The sequence below is a fragment of the Siphateles boraxobius genome, unplaced genomic scaffold (genome assembly GCF_051911475.1).
Source record: "Siphateles boraxobius isolate OS27281-9 unplaced genomic scaffold, OSU_SipBor_1 8, whole genome shotgun sequence".
NCBI lineage: Eukaryota > Metazoa > Chordata > Actinopteri > Cypriniformes > Leuciscidae > Siphateles > Siphateles boraxobius.
This window is the reverse complement of record NW_027509208.1, coordinates 30320195-30337707: the sequence shown is the minus strand read 5'-3', so window position 1 is coordinate 30337707 and position 17513 is coordinate 30320195. Positions and strand designations below refer to the sequence as shown.

Here is a 17513-nt window from a genome sequence, read left to right as displayed (position 1 = left end):
ACAACACGCGCACTCTTTTAGCTACTGTAGAGAGACTGACAAAACCCCCAAGGCAGATTCCCAGTGAAATGCTCTCAGAGAGCAAGTGCAGTGAGTTTGCTTCCTTCTTCTCTGAGAAAATCAATAATATCAGAAAGGTGATCAGCTCATCCTTGAGATGTGCTGGGGTCAGACAGATCAGACCACAACCTGAAAAAGTAGTCACTAATGGCGTTTTTCCACTGCATGGTACGGTACGGTTCGGTTCGGTACAGCACACTTTGGCGCTTTTCCACTGCATGGAACGGTACGGCTCGGCTCGTTACGGCCCACTAGTGGCGCTTTTCCACTGCATGGTACGGTACGGTACAGCTCGATTCGGCTCGCTTTAAATGGTACCACCTCTGTTGAGGTTACAAGCGTACCGTACCGATACTAAAATGTGACGTGGAAGCACTGTAGATCATTGATTGGTCAGACAGACAAAATCATCACTACCAGCGTCATTGTATTTGCGAAACATCAAACCTGCCAGATTTAAATAGCCAGTAACAGCCACCGCTGTAGCACCTGTTTTACCATGCAGTGGAAAAGCGCCATATGTCTGATTTTGAAGAAATTGATGGCAAAATTTTGGAAGAAACCGTACAGCACCTTAAAACATCAACCTGCGCCCTTGACGCACTTCCCACATCTCTCTTCAAAAAATTGTTACACAGCTTAGAAGCAGATCTCCTAGAAGTGGTAAATGCCTCACTTCTCTCTTGGAGTTTTCCGAACTCCCTGAAAACTGCAGTTGTCAAGCCCCTCCTGAAAAAGAGCAATCTGCATAAGACCATATTAAACAACTATAGACCGATCTCAAATCTTCCTTTCATAGGCAAGATCATTGAAAAAGTTTTCTTCAATCAGCTGAACAAATTCTTAAGCTCGAATGGATACTTTGACAATTTTCAATCTGGTTTCTGACCGCATCACAGCACAGAGACAGGGCTCATAAAGATAATAGACGATATTCGCTTAAATACTGATACAAGCAAATTATCAGTGCTGGTACTTCTCGACCTCAGTGCTGCATTTGACACTGTCGATCACAACATACTTCTTGACAGGCTGGAAAACTGGGAGGGGCTTTCTGTGATAGTCCTAAAATGGTTCAATTCATACTTAGGAGGGAGAGGTTATTATGTGAGTATAGGAGACCATAAGTCTGAGTGGACATCCATGACATGCGGAGTCCCTCAAGGCTCAAATCTTGCACCACTCCTATTCAACCTGTACATGCTTCCAATCAGCCAAATAAAAAGAAAGAACCAAATCGCTTACCACAGCTATGCAGACGATACACAGCTCTACTTAGCCCTATCGCCTAACGATTACAGCCCCATTGACTCCCTGTGCCAATGCATTGGTGAAGTAAACAATTGGATGTGCCAAAACTTTCTTCAGTTAAACAAAGACAAAACTGAAGTGTAAGTGCTTGTAGTTATGCATTTAGATATATTTATGTATTCTTACTATGTATGTATGTGTTTCCTGGTATCACTGTAATCCACTCGGTCTAACTGAGTCGGTCATATACGAGACTACAGTAAAATGTATGATTCTCTGTACACGGCTTTCTGTAATAGAAATTACAGTTCCCTTTCGTTGTCACTCCGAGTTACGTCGGATGACGACGAATGGGGCTTCGCCTAGAAAGCCTATCAACTTCGAGTATTACAAAACGAGCCAATGGCAAGGAAATGCCATGGGTCTGCGGAATCTGCACGGCGCAACTCCGCCCCACCTCGTGGGTATAAAAGGAGGAAGCCGGCAGCAAGCAGATATGTTTTCGCTTCGGAGCCAAGTGTATTCTTCTCTCCACAAGCCATCTCTGAATTGTCAGCTTTACAAACGAGTACCTCGAGTGTTGGTGTGACGGCGATCTACGGCGAGAGCGTGCTTCCTGCTGATCTGTTGCAGTGGTCTGCCAGTCGGTGCGTTTCTCCCCGGGTGCTTCAACACTTGAGTTTTCTCTCACTAAAAGAGCTTACACGTGGCACGTCTTTTTAAAGACGGCTCGCCCGTGCATTTCTGGTTGCAGCGGACTGGTATCGGACTCTGATGGGCACGAGCGCTGTCTAGTGTGTTTGGGCTTTGATCATGCTTGAACAGCGCTCGTGGGTGACTCATGTTCTCGCTGGGAACGTGATCATCGCGTCATATATAGGTCGAGACTCGGTGAACTCGCAAGAGTGAGAGTCCCCTCATCCACCCCCCGATCTTCGGCTGGTGGGCAGGGTGACCTGAGGGTTACGGTCTGGATCTAGGCGCCGACTATGTGTCCGTGTCCCCAGCCCCCCTCTTCAATGACGGTGCCCGCTAGTGAACTGCTGATTCCCGCGAGTCTACCCTCTGGTGGCCCGCGTGTTTCAGTTGAAGCTACAGAGGAAGATGCCATGTCTGTTGCAGCATCACTAGGTGGGTTTGAGTCTTCTGGAAGTGAGGGCTCGTCACAGCTGCCACCTTCCGGTGTGCATACGGCTGTGCCTGAGTCTGATCCGGAGATGACGACCATGCTTTCCTGGGACGATGGGTTTTGGGTAAGGCCGCCGACCCTCGTCCACGGCAAACCCCAATACCTCTCTTCCCGGACGTGCATGATGAGATCTCGAAGTCCAAGAAGACCCCCTTGTCTTCTCGGGACCGCTAGCTGATCTCATCCGCCTTTCCTCCCCTCGATGGGGCCGCTGCCCATGGGTACACTGGGGTTCCCCCGGCTGAACGCTCTGTTGCGATGCTATGTGTCCTCAGAGTGCTTCTTCTCGGCGCAATCCTAAGCACCCGCCCGTGGCCTGTAGTTTTTCGTCTACGCTTGTGGCGAGATCCTATAGCGCCACGGGACTGGCAGCCGCCTCACTGCATGCCATGGTCATTCTGCTGGTCCACCTGACCCAGATGCTCATGGACCTGCACGAGGGCGGGACTGACCCAGGGCTCTTCACTGAGCTGCGCGCCGCCACTGACCTTGCTCTCTGAGCGACGAAAGTGGCCGTACGCTCCCTGGGTCAGGTGATGCTCACCAGTCTGTGGCTGAACCTGTCTGATGTGCTGGATGTCGCGCGGACCCGTCTGTCCGACATTCCCATATCCCAGGTCGGCCTCTTCGGCGGTGCGGTTGAGGGCTTGCCCAACAGCTCTCAGCCGCCCATGAGCAGAGTGAGGTTGATTCTGTCCCGACGGCCCCGCCGTCCGCTCAGATCCCTCGTCTGCCCACCGCCGAAGGGGCCCTCCCGCGGCTCCCACCCCGCCCGTTCACGGGCCGGCTCTGGGGGCCGCGGGCGGACGCCACAGCCCTCTCCAGCCCCGCCCCCCGCTACACGCCGGGTTAAGCGCCGCTCGTGAGACGGGCACCTCGGCGATGGAGCAGACTGAGGTTGATTCTGTCCCGACGGCCCCGCCGTCCGCTCAGATCCCTCGGTCTGCCCACTGCCGAGGGCGCCCCCCCCACGGCTCCCACCCCGCCCGTTCACCCGGGTCGGCTCTGGAGGCCGCGGTCGGACGCCACAGTCCTCTCCAGCCCCGCACCCCGCTACACGCCGGGTTAAGCGGCGCTCTTGAGTTGGGCTCCTCAGAGATGGGACTCAGTTCTTTCCAGGAGTTGGTAGCAGGACCACTCCTTTCCCCGGGGAGGGCCGGGGAAGAATCCTTATTCTCCAAAGAGCTGATTCTCCCGTCTCTGAGCACAGAGTTCTCGGACGTCACAGAGCGCCGCCCACAAGCCGTGCTCTCCTCGTCCCCCTCTGTCCCAGAGGTGGTTGACATGGCGTGCCGTCCACGGACCGCTTCGCCGCTGTCCCCCTCTGTCGCCAGACCCCTGGCGGAGCAGGCCCCCGCGGGACGACCAGCCTGGTCCTCCCCTGGCCCCCTCTGCCAGGGCGCGGTTGCTAACTGTGCCCCCTCTCCGGGCCGCTATGCCGTCCACATCTGGGCCAGTTACTCCGCTTCGCTGCCCCTCCGGGGGGACGCCTGTGGCTCGCATGATCCCGTTGGTTCAGTTCCTGGGAGCCTGGCTAGAGCTTCCCCGTCTGTCCCACTGGATCGTGCGTACCGTCAGGCTCGGCTATGCGATTCAGTTCGCACGGTCTCCTCCCCGCTTCAGGGGAGTCCGCTCCACTTTGGTTGGTGGCAATGCCCCTATCATGAGAGCAGAGATGGCCACCCTGCTGGCGAAGGGTGCAATCGAGACTGTCCCTCCAGCCGAGATGAGGTCCGGCTTCTACAGCCCCTACTTCATTGTCCCCAAGAAGACCGGTGGGTTACGGCCAATCCTGGACTTGCGCGTGCTGTACCGCTCCCTTCACCGGATGCCGTTCAAGATGCTCACCGCCAAACGCGTTTTCGAATGCATACGGCCCCAGGATTGGTTTGCAGCGATCGACCTGAAGGACGCCTACTTTCATGTCTCCATTCTTCCTCGACACAGACCGTTCCTCCGGTTTGCTTTCGAGGGGCAGGCATACCAGTACGCGGTTCTCCCTTTCGGGCTAGCCCTGTCTCCTCGCATCTTCAGGAAGGTCGTCGAGGCGGCCCTTGTTCCCCTTCGAGAACAAGGGGTTCGCATCCTGAGTTATATCGACGACTGGCTGATCCTAGCTCACTCTCGAGATCAGGTTTGCGAACACAGGGACCTAGTGCTTCGGCACCTAGCCCGTCTGGGCCTTCGGGTCAACTGGGAGAAGAGCAAACTTTGCCCCGTGCAGAGGATCTTTTTTCTCGGTAGGGACATCGACTCGGTCGCCATGTCCGCGCAGCTTACGAGCGAGCGCGCGCAGTCACTGCTGACTTGCCTAAGACAATTTGAGGGCAAGAGTGCGGTTCCACTGAAACTTTTTCAGAGGCTCCTGGGGCATATGGCATCTGCAGCCGCGGTCACGCCGCTCGGATTGCTTCATATGAGACCGCTTCAACTTTGGCTTCGCAACCGAGTCCCGAGTTGGGCATGGCAACACGGCACGTTCCGAGTACCAGTTACTCCGACCTGCCGTCAGTTCTTCACCCCGTGGGCGAACCTCGGTTTTCTCAGGGCCGGTGTCCCCCTGGCACGAGCTTCCCGGCATGTTGTTGTCTCAACAGATGCCTCCACCACGGGCTGGGGCGCCATGTGCAATGGACATGCTGCTGCGGGCTCCTGGACAGGACCCCAGCGGCTGTGGCATGTCAATTGCCTCGAGTTGTTGGCAGTACGCCTTGCCCTGCACCGCTTCCGGGCGTTGCTCAGGGGTCAACACGTACTAGTCCGTTCAGACAATACCGCCACTGTGGCGTACATCAACCATCAAGGTGGTCTACGCTCCCGCCGTATGTCACAACTCGCTCGCCACCTCCTCCTATGGAGTCAGAAGCATCTGAGGTCGCTTCGAGCCATCTTCATTCCCGGAGCGCTGAACTGTGCAGCCGACGAGCTCTCACGGCTTCAGCCCCTCCCTGGTGAATGGCGACTCCATCCCCAGTCGGTTCAGCTGATTTGGGACCAGTTCGGGGACGCGCAGATAGATCTGTTTGCCTCTCACGACTCGACCCATTGCGCCCAGTTCTATTCCCTGACCGAGGGCACGCTCGGCACGGATGCTCTGGTGCACAGCTGGCCGCAGGGCCGCAAGTATGCGTTTCCCCCAGTGAGCCTTCCTGCGCACACTTTGCGCAAGGTCAGGGAGGACGAGGAGCAGGTCATTCTGGTTGCCCCTTACTGGCAACCGGACCTGGTTCCCCGAACTAGTACTCCTCGCGACAGCACCTCCCTGGCCGATCCCTCTGAGGAAGTACCTTCTTTCTCAGGGACGGGGCACCCTATGGCACCCTCGTCCCGATCTTTGGAACCTCCACGTGTGGCTCCTGGATGGGACGAGGCAGGTTTGAGTACCCTACCACCAGCGGTGGTGGCTACCATCACTTCCGCTAGAGCGTCGTCCACGAGACACGTCTATGCGTTGAAGTGGAACCTCTTCGTCAACTGGTGCTCTTCTCACCGAGAAGACTCCCGGAGATGCTCGATCAGTGTTTTGCTTTCCTTCCTTCAACAGGGGCTGGAGCGAAGGCTGTCTCCCTCCACCCTGAAGGTCTATGTTGCCGCCATTGCCGCACATCATGACCTCATCGAAGGTAAGTCGGTGGGGAAGCACGACCTGATCATCAGGTTCCTGAGAGGAGCGAGGAGACTAAATCCTCCTCGTCCTCCTCTCGTTCCCTCTTGGGACCTCTCAGTGGTTCTAACTGCCCTGAAGAGTGCTCCCTTTGAGCCCCTGCAATCAGTCGAGCTTAAGCTCCTGTTTATGAAGACAGCGCTCCTGGTTGCACTGGCCTCCATCAAGAGGGTTGGGGACCTGCACGCATTTTCCGTTGACGAAGCGTGCCTGGAATTTGGGCCGGCTTACTCTCACGTGATCCTGAGACCCCGGCCTGGATATGTGCCCAAGGTTCCTACCACTCCCTTTCGGGACCAGGTGGTGAACCTGCAAGCGCTGCCCTCGGAGGAGGCAGACCCAGCCTTGGCACTGCTCTGTCCAGTACGCGCTCTCCGCGCCTATGTAGACAGAACGCAGTGTTTCAGGACCTCAGACCAGCTCTTTGTCTGTTATGGTGGGAAGCTGAAGGGAAAGGCTCTCTCCAAGCAAAGGTTGTCTCACTGGATAGTGGACACCATTGCTTTGGCTTACCAGCAGCAAGGTCGACCGTGCCCCCTTGGTGTGACTGCCCACTCCACCCGGAGTGTGGCGTCCTCTTGGGCTCTAGCGCATGGCGCCTCGCTAACAGACATCTGCAGAGCTGCAGGTTGGGCGACACCTAATACATTCGCCAGATTCTATAATCTCCGAGTGGAGCCTGTGTCCTCTCGTGTACTCGCTTCAACCAGCTAGTACCGGACCCGCTCAGGTGTCTTCGCTTGCTCGCCATTCCACTCCACGGACTGGATACGTGCGATATTTTCCTCAGGTGAGCTTCTCCGAAAGCCCTGAGCTCCTCCAGCACTCCTGACGTCGGCGCCAGTGTCTATTGCCTGTGCGTCGGCTAGGTGCCTCCCGTGTGCATGGTCCCTCCTCTGAGCGACCCCCACATGTGTATTTCCACTGTAAGCCTCTCTGAGCGTGTGTCTTTCCCTTGGCAAGCCACCTTGCCACCCCTGGGGTTGAAATATTCCACCTGCGGCTGGACACCCCAGTGTTTTCCATATGTTTCCTTCGGGTCATATGTGTATTCTCTAAGTCCCCCCCCTCCGGGCTGGCATTAATTGCATACTTCCCCTAAGCTTGGGATATGCTTCCCAGTGTACCTTGGTATTCCTGTGTTATATGGAGTCCTTTGTCCAGGCTGACAGGGATCTCGATTTACGCAGGGCACTGGAAGACAGCTGAGAAGGTGGCGTGATTAGACTGGTAACCCCATTCGTCGTCATCCGACGTAACTCGGAGTGACAACGAAAGGTAACGTCTACGGTTACGTATGTAACCCTCGTTCCCTGAGTAGGGAACGGAGACGTTACGTCTGCCTGCCACTTTCCGCTGTACCGCGGGGATCGCCTGAGCTCAGTCTTGGCTCCTCAGCGAAGAAACATTTCTGCTTGCTGCCGGCTTCCTCCTTTTATACCCACGAGGTGGGGCGGAGTTGCGCCGTGCAGATTCCGCAGACCCATGGCATTTCCTTGCCATTGGCTCGTTTTGTAATACTCGAAGTTGATAGGCTTTCTAGGCGAAGCCCCATTCGTCGTCATCCGACGTAACGTCTCCGTTCCCTACTCAGGGAACGAGGGTTACATACGTAACCGTAGACGTTTCTGTCACTGTCATAAACTATGCAAATGAGTCTGACAAGACAAAGGAACCAAATTTTCGCACTCACAGAACTCCAAGTTGATTGGTTAGCTTCACCCCTGGGAGATGAACTCAGACGCTGTCTAAAGTCATTGACCAGGGGTTTCATCTCTCTCTTACTCTCTTACCTTCTTCCTCGCATCATCATGTAACTGCTTCGTGATCCCTTCTCTGGGGATCTTTTACTTTAAGTTTTGTTTTTCCTTTCTACTTTGTTCATTCCCCGAGAAGAGTAAATTAACTTAGCCTGAATTGTTTATTTGGTAATTTACGTCAAATACCTTTAAACCAATTCGTTTGAAAGTGCTCCGGACCATCTGCAGACCACGTGACACTCCGACGGCACACACACACGACACGAGGCCGCTCACCCACGCAGCCGTGTTCAGTAACATCAGAGAACCATATATGCAAGTATATTCGTTTATCGAGCTTTCAGAGCATTAAGATTGTGTTTCTCCGGGTTGTCTCTCAAAGGTTTCAAGGTCTCTAATTTGCCATTGATCCTTCCAGATTCTCTCTCTCTCCCTCTCATTCTCTCTCTCTCTCTCTTTATTGATGCATTCTCTTTCATTGTCGTTGTATTTTGTTGTAAATACATTTTATTCCTTGTAACGTTAGTAACCGTATATGTAGTCTTCCTTTATTAAAACCATATATACTCATTTATTGATTCTGTTTGTGCTCATAATAAAGTCCCTTTAATATCCGATCGAAGCTACGCGCTTTACAAATTGCTTATAGTATTTTATTTTATACTTTACGAGAAAGCTGTTTTTCATGGCCAGAAGAACTGTCTTTCCTGAAAGTCTATAAAAAGGATAATCTTTCATGGGGTTTGATAAAGATCGGATGATCCGTTTGCTGGACAAGTAGATGATTCAATGATAAATTAATCCCATTAGAGATTATCCTGACAATTAATCTATTTTAGAAAATTGACATATTGATATTTAATTATAATTCATTGTGATTGATTATTGATAATACAATTGATCTAATTTTGCCTACCTGTATGGATAATTGATTATAAATTCGTTGTATTGAATTGTCTATAAAGACACGTTGGCGAAATATTCCCGTTAAGGGTGATTTTTATAAACTGTAGTTGATTCACTGAGAACTCATAACCCATATAATCAGTTAGTAATTGTGAATTATTAATTATTGATTATACATTCCACCATTTGAGCCCTGAAACGCTACAGCAAATAATATTTTTTAAATACCCAGTTAAATTTACAGTTAAAAAATAATTACGTGTGTTATTAAAACTCAATTATTTTCTAAAACAATGAAAATAACTTACAGTATATACTTAACAAAATAAAAGCATACTTAGACAAAAAAATATATATTCAGCTACCTAGCAGTGATTTTCTTTATATATACATGAGAACACTGAACAGAACATATAATTAAACTGTTTATTACTTATAATATCCACAAACAGAAATAGGCAAATAGTAAACCGAACATCCACCAATACAAAACAGATTTGATTAATTATATTCTATATTCTAAATCAATTGAAAATGTTTTTAAAAAGTGACAATGATCTATAAACTATTTATACAAATAGACTATTTATAAAAATAATTTATACGGTCCTCAAATTTGATTAGTTAAGTGGATTTCCACTAATGTTGAGTATAAAAGCCTTAGGATGTTTCACTGTGTTCATGGTATTCCAGACTGTGCATAGTAATCAGCTGTTACTGTTCTAATTTCCTAGATGCTTAAATTATGTTATGAATTACTTATTTTGTTTTCCCTTTTTGCACACTTGCACTTTGATTTTCAATTACATGTTGTACAGAAATACTTAATCAGCCTACTAAACGTATTATTGAAGAAAGTCTGTCCATTTCCTTAATTACAAAAATGATATTCAAGTGCAATCTTAAACAGTACACACCATTTACATTATTCCCCACGTATTTCCTGTTTGAGCTCCTTTACGTATGTGTGGTCCCTTCCATGAGCAACCTCCATGATGGCCAACGCCTGTAACACAAACAATTATCACTTAGTACTGGCTTTTACATATTTTACATATATATATATATATATATATATATATATATATATATATATATATATATATATATATATATATATATATATATATATATATATATATATATATACCTTAACTTTTGTCTGTAGTCCTAAAACCTGAAAGAATTAGAATTTTCTGTAGTTTTAAAAATGTAAGTTAAGGGTCTTAACAAGTTGATGCAAAGTACAAGTTAAAAATGTGCATTATGTATTAAAAGGGACATTGTGTAGGAATTTCTCCCATCTAGCGGTGAAATTGTATTTTGCATTCAAACGAAAATTGCTGTCCAGCGCCTTGCTTTTTCAAATGCGTGTTGTATCTACGGTAGCTGTTATGTACCAAAAAGCTATGACAGGATGTCTTCTAATAGCACTTCGCCGAGTTTTCCTTCGGGTGAACAGGTTTGTTATTTCAAACAAACTGCAACTTGACACAACGAACAAACAAATGTTACAGTATGAACAATAACAGTGCAATGCAGCCTTTTAAACTTGCAGGGGCAGTGACAAGCGCCTCTCGCTGCTCTGCTCCTCCGTTTCTGCTGCTTTCAGTTATGCTGGTTCTGAACGAAAACGCGTTGGCCTAGTATATTTGACCCTCTCTGCTATTATAGTTTTACAAGATGGCGGAACGACATGGAAGCCTCCGTGGACATACCTGTCACATGTATATAAAGATAATAAATTCTTCGTTTACGAGGATAAGTCAGATACTTGACAGAGGTATTTGTACACCATTGGGGACATATTTATGAATAAAAATATTGATTTTAGATAATAAAATACCTAAAAAACTACACATAGTCCGGGTTAGAATAAGTTGACGTAGTTGCAAAGTTACTTATAGTCAGTAGAATATCTGTTGGAGGACCATCACAATAAAGAGTTTGCAGATATTAAGCAGACAGTCTACTAATACTCTAATGAGAGTTAGTTGACATGTACTGTAGTTGCAAAGATACTTATAGTTAACAGAATGTTCAAAAAGGACCATCAAAATAAAGTGTTACCGAATCAACTCGTATAGATTGCTGAATTCAGGATAAGCACAAGTAAATACAATTTTGATGAACAATTCAACACACGCGTCGTCCCACTCTGCTGTAAACAAACTCAGCGTCAGCTCGTGTGTGAGTTTGCTTTGGCGTATGTGTCATTATGCGACAAGAAGCTCATACTCCATACTGCCGTGCATGCTCAGGACCGTTTGCCATCAGGCTGTGGAATACAGGTAATAATGATCAAGCGTAGCATCAGTTCTGTCAAGTCACGTAAGTCAAGATCGCATTAGCTGACTCTCAGCTGATCCACGTCTAAATAGAATACAACGTCTATCACTGTATTCATATATAAGCTCCTTCAGAACTATCAGCAGCAGCCACCCATTGGCTCAGGAGCCAATTCCCTCCTCCATTCCCAGCTCCTCCTCTCGTTAGTCAGGATTTGGCATTCTGATTCTCCCTGAATCAGACAAAAATTCTCTAATTATGTTGTACATTAAAATTAATCAATGATATCTGCAATACATTCATGTTGATTCTGTTCTGTTTACCCTAAGGGGGTCATTGTTGCTCTCCCTGCTCTTATCCATGCTATGCTGCATGGATGCACATGGAGTTTTTGCCAAGAACAGAGCCATACTGCCAATCCAAACTGTATGCTAACTGTCAATCGTATTGACTACAGTGGTCCTGACAGAATTGTAAATAATGTTCAGTTCCCATTTAGTCAGTTACGTTCGACGTTACGTCGATACTGATGTAATGGTGTCTCGCCACGGAGCCCGATCACCTCCAAGTGATAACTAAACAAGCCAATAAACATTGGCCAGTGCGATATGCATGCCTAGTCACACCCACCCGGACATACAGGTATAAATATGCCCAGCATTAGTCACTTCATTCATATTTTGCTTTGTAGCCGAGTGGTTATGACAACAATCGCTCATTCCAATCATCAAAAGAGCATTTCTTCAAAGAAAGAGAAAACAGCTATTTTAATTGCTAAAAAGGAGTTAATCTCCAAAAACAGCTATTTTAATTGCTTTGAAAGCAATTTGCTCTCACTGCGAGAACATGTCCATGTTGGCATTGAGGTTGTGACTCTCCTTTTTTAATACAGAGGTAAGAGTCCCCTCTGCTGTTACCCCCCAAGGGTTCAGGGTTGGATGATTGCTTTTTGGGTGCGGTGTGGGTCACAGCCACGTTCTGCCCCAGTGCCTTTCTTCCCAGAGGGGCATGAGGAGGTTCAGAAGTCGTGGAAGGCACCTTTTACTGCCTGAAGTTGCTCTGTTGCCTCCTCCACTCTCACTACCCTTGATTGCGGGACTGCCAAGGGTTACGTGGACATTCCAGAGGTGGAGTGTACAGTCGCGGTGTATTTAAGCCCACAAAGTGCTGCCATCTGGCAGAATCGTCCATGCTTCCCGTCCAAAGCATGTAAGACAGCAGCCCTGGCTGCTAAGGCTCACAGTGCCGCTGGACAGGCCGCCTCCGCCTTGCATGCCATGGCCATTCTGCAGGTCCATCAGGCAAAAGGACTTAAAGAGCTGCACAAGGGAAGTTCTTAGCCAGGGTTCTTGCAGGAACTGCGCACGGCGACTGACCTCGCCCTCGGGGCAACGAAAGTTACGGCGCGGGCCCTCGGCCAAACAATGTCCACCTTGGTGGTCCAGGAACACTGTAGCGGGTATTAACTCACTTGCTAATGGGCCAGAAAAAGAAAATCAGAAGACTGCACAATACGTAAAAGGAGGTGGTGGTGATGCTGAGAAACAGGCAGAGACAGAAGGTAAGCAGAACCATAAAAGGTGACTTTACTTTGAGTATTTAGTGATTTTTCCTCTTTAGTATTTTCTTTTTACCTCTACCTCTTTAAGAGGTTTTCGTCAGTCCAGAAGCAGACTGAGGCTATAAAAAAACATCAAGCTGCCGTGGGCTGGCCCTCAGCCTGCTTACCGCTGAGGGCATCCCTCTGTGACGTCTACACCAGTTCCGAGGAGACTGGAGTCATGTCGTCAGCCCCGCCAAGCTACCCGCAGGAAGGCGACACAGCCTGTCCATGCCGCTAAGCTCTCGAAGAGTACATCGAAGGGGCCCTGGGACGGGTGACGCAGAGATGGAGGGAGCTGTTCTGAAACAGGAATGGCGACCACACCACTCCTTCCCCCAGAGGAGGGCTCGGTGGAGACGTGGTCCACCAGGTTCAGTCCTGTTTACCTAAGTGGCAAGCAAAGACACCCATGTCCTGCGTGCAGAAATTGTGGTTCTTCTGGTCAAGGAAGCAATAGAGCCTGTCAGCTCCTGTAGAACTTGATGCTCCTCACAACAGCCCCTCCCTGGCTAATTCCCCCGAGGAAGGAACTTCATTCTCAGGGATGGGGCTACGGCGGTGGTAGACACTATCAATCAAGCTAGAGCCCCCTCTACTAGGCTTATGCTTTTCTTAAATGCTTTAAAGTGGAGTCTGTTCGCGGAGTGGTGTTCTTACCGGTGGGAAGACCCCCGGAAATGCCCAATCAGCTCTGTTCTTTCCTTCTTGCAAGAGAGGTTGGAGTGGAGGCTGTCCTTTGTTGCCGCCATGGCAGCACATCACAATGCTGTTGATGGTAGGTCACTTGGAAAACACGACCTGGTCATCAGGTTCCAGGTGACAGGAGATTAAATCTTTCCAGAACACACCTCATTCCTTCCTGGGAGCTCTCTGTGGTTTCTCCTTTCTGGCCTGTAGAGAGCTCCCTTCGAGCCGCTTGAGTCAGTTGAGCTTAAGATTTGTCTCTAAAGACAGTGCTCCTGACCATGCCTGCTTCCTTCAAGTGGGTGGGGGACCTACAGGCATTTTAGATCAGTGAATCGAGCCTTGAGTTCGGGCCCGGATACGTGCCCAAAGCTCCCACCACTCCTTTCACAGACCAGGTTGTGAACTTGCAACACTGCCTCCAGAGGAAGCAGATACAGCCCTTGAGTTTCTGTGTCCTGTTCGTGCATTGCATGTTTACGTGGACCACACACAGAGCTTCAGAAGCTCAGAGTAGCTCTTTGTTTGCTTTGTCAGCAGACGGGAAAGGCTGTCGCCAAACAGAGGTTGGCCCACTGGCTGGTGGATGCCATCGCCTTGGCGTACCAATTCCAAGGCAAGCCATATCCCCTTGGGGTGAGAGCTCACTCCACTCAGGATGCAATGCCTCTCTGGGAGACATCTGCAGAGCTGCGGGTTGAGCAACACCTAATAGATTCGCAAGATTGTAAAATCTCTGAGTGCAGCCGGTTTCTTCCCGTGTGTTGGGTTAAAACAGTGATGTGGGGGAAGGCTGCATCGGTGTCTCGCTTATAGCACCATTCCCCTCTAAGTTGGGGATACAAGTGCCTACTTGCTCTTCAGGTGAGTTCCCCACTTGGCGAACCCTGAAAAGAGTCCCTTCAGCATTCTTCAGCAGTCAGACACGGCGGAGGCATCTCATGCCAGGCCCAGAACTCATGTGCATTTGTGTACATTCTGCCGGTCAGCCCTTGTACTGGACTAGATGCCCATATGCTGTGATTCCCCCTCAATAATCCAGAGGTGGGAGTAAGTCACACATGTGCAAGTCACAAGCAAGTCTCAAGTCTTAACCTTCGAGTCTCAAGCAAGTCCAAGTAATTTTTTTATAAAGGCAAGTCAAGTCAAGTCAAGTCACTGCCTTATGTCAAGCAAGTCAAGTCAAGTCGTAGCTTGGGTCACAAGTCACTGGCAAGTCATACAAACGTTTGATGATTTCACTGAATTTATATATTAAAATAAGTTAAAACTACAGAAGTTGTGGACTATGGTTTTATTTGCAACTTTATTTTTTTTTAATATATGCATTTCCACATATAGCTGAGTGGTTACTACAATAAAAATCTAAATGTAACTGAAATTAGGCCAACATTAAAGCATGAAAAAATAAATATGCCTCAAACATTGCAAAGACCATTAAAAGGTATTAAACAATTCACAATTCAACTATAATTCCTATGCGACCAAAGGCATTCTTTAAACTGGCATCCGCTTAATACAAGTTATATATTTTTAATTATGAAGTTAAAACCGCCAATAGGTGGCGAAATTAACGTATTAATGTAAGAGTCATAGAAGCATTCATTTAACTTATGTTCAAAACGGCAGATTCGTTCTGGAACTAAGCAACTAGGTCACTGAATCACAAATACGCATAACTCTTTCTGTGGCTTGTTTGGAACTATTGTCATTGGAGAAATCGAGCAAAAACAGAAAATATTTGGAATATTAGGCTATGTCTAAATGTCACATCACAATATTCACTCTTTGTTTACTGAAATGTTTTATAAAATCATTATCACATTTGCAATCGCGTCAATATTCTGGAAATATTTTTTTAATATCATATGTTATAATTATGAAAATAACTCATACTAGGGAATTTTTTTCCACCACATTTTGAATTTTGGCTGCAATATTAATTCTGCTGGCATTTTGATAACATCTAATAGATGTAACCCCTGATAACATCTAACACTGCTTTAAGAGAAACATAAAACATGACAAAACATTAACAGTTTTCTATGTTGTTTTTTGTCATTGGAAAGAACGACATATTTGGCTTTAAAGCATGATTTAAAAAGAAATGTGGCAAATGTTATACAAAACATATGACATCATTAATTATCATTTAAATATTGACAACATTGAGCTACATTTGAAAACATAATTGTGTATAAAGAGGCATGCTGTTTTGACCAATATTCTCGATTTAAAGATAGTCAAATTAACTATAACAAACAGGTTAAACAAGCCATAGCTTTACTTTTAGACGTGGTGAATGAAATTCGACTGTTCGAGGTTGTGATGGTCGTGTCCGATATCCCTTGCCAGTTATTATGCGTACAGCAAATCTCTTTGTATGAATATAGTCAATTTCTAGTGTTTATATCCAAAAAGAAACGATGCTAGGAGATGTTTTTGTATTTAGCGCGCTCACCGCGATGTATGTATTTTCTGGGCTTGCGCAGTGTCACGCAATCGCGCAGAATCTGATGACTGGCGTCAATGGTTCGCTTTCATTTTGTTCATCAATTGATGTTGCGATGATAAATGTATATCAAGTCATTCTCGAGTCATACAGTTCAAGTCAAGTCTCAAGTCATTGGATCTCAAGTCAAAGTCAAGTCGAGTCATTTTCTTAATTTAGTCAAGCAAGTCTCAAGTCCTTAAATTTGCGACTCGAGTCTGACTCGAGTCAAGTCATGTGACTCGAGTCCCCCATCTCTGCAATAATCCCATATTTGTACTGGCCACGATATGGTTTCCCTGACGTTAAACCCGTGTCTTTCCCTGGGCAGTTCAGCTCTGCTCTGTCTCTGCATCAGTAGTAGCTCCTCCCTGGCGAGGCAGAACCTACCGGAGAGATATTTCATATGTAGGTCCTCAGGTCAGTCCATATGTATATCCATCACACGTTACTTCCCTTTCGACAGGGTGTGGCCTCCATAGCATCCCTCTCCATACTCAAAAAAATGAAATGTTGGCTTTAATTAACTTTTTTATGTCAACAGGTTCCATAAATTAACTTTTGTATGTCAACAGGATGCACATAACTGGGTTACGTTAAACAAACATAATTTGTTCATGTAACTTCAACACACTCAAATAAATGATATGTTGGCTTTAATTAACTTTTTATGCCAACAGGCTGCACATAACTGGGTTACGTTGAAGCAGTGTTAAAGTTAATGAGATAATTAAGTGAATAATTGAGTGATGATTGAGCATTATTGAAGACACCTGATGTTAACAAGCAGAACCACTGAAGGAGAAAACCGGAATCTAACGTCACCATTATGGTGATCAGTGTTTGTTTTAGTTGGGCTCTTGACCCTCACATCATTAACTTTAGATTTTGTTTGGTTGCTGTACATGAGTTATAACAGCCAGATGAACAAATAGAAAAGGTGATCTGATGGTGTTGGTTGTGTTTTAACATAATCATTATATCACAATCACTGAACTCATATAGAACCCAATTTCTGAGTTAAGTTTACCTTATGGATTATAGCAGCACTGTCATTGTAGAGCATACCATTTTTAGCCTTTTCAATGAAATCCAAATGATCAAATCAATAAAAAATAAACAAAAATAAACTTCTAAAAAAAACATTTGAGGTAGGCACACACAGACATCAAGAATCAGACTGTGAATCTCAACAATGGTGACAATTATAAAGCATGTTGCAGTGAATTCTGGGTGCCACCAATAAAAATGCATTCATGGCTCCCATCATACATTGCTGCATGAATAAATAATGAGCTTATGTTCTGAGGTGATCTGTTTGTCACCATTGCTTGATTCATATGCTAATTCTTGATGTCTGTGTGTGCCTGCATACAAATGCTTTTTTAGAAGTTTATTTTTTTTTATTGAATTGATCATTTAGATTTCATTGAAAAGGTTAAAAATGGTATGCTCTACAATGACAGTGCTGCTATAATCCATAAGGTAAACTTAACTCAGAAATTGGGTTCTATATGAGTTCAGGTCAAATGATTGTGGAATAATGATTATGTTAAAACACAAGCAACACCACCAGATCACCTTTTTTATTTGTTCATCTGGCTGTTATAACTCAG

General features: G+C 46.8%; 1 protein-coding gene across 1 annotated transcript in view; it reads right to left on the bottom strand.

Annotated features, from left to right (window-relative positions):
• Window positions 1–9242: 9242 nt before the first annotated feature.
• The window catches only part of smyd2b (SET and MYND domain containing 2b), a 68717-nt gene continuing 60446 nt past the window's right edge, over window positions 9243–17513 (bottom strand). The window contains exon 12 of the mRNA XM_077219621.1: window positions 9243–9836. Coding sequence (XP_077075736.1) covers window positions 9756–9836 — 81 coding nt within the window. The 3' untranslated portion in view covers window positions 9243–9755. The remainder of the gene's footprint in view (window positions 9837–17513) is intronic.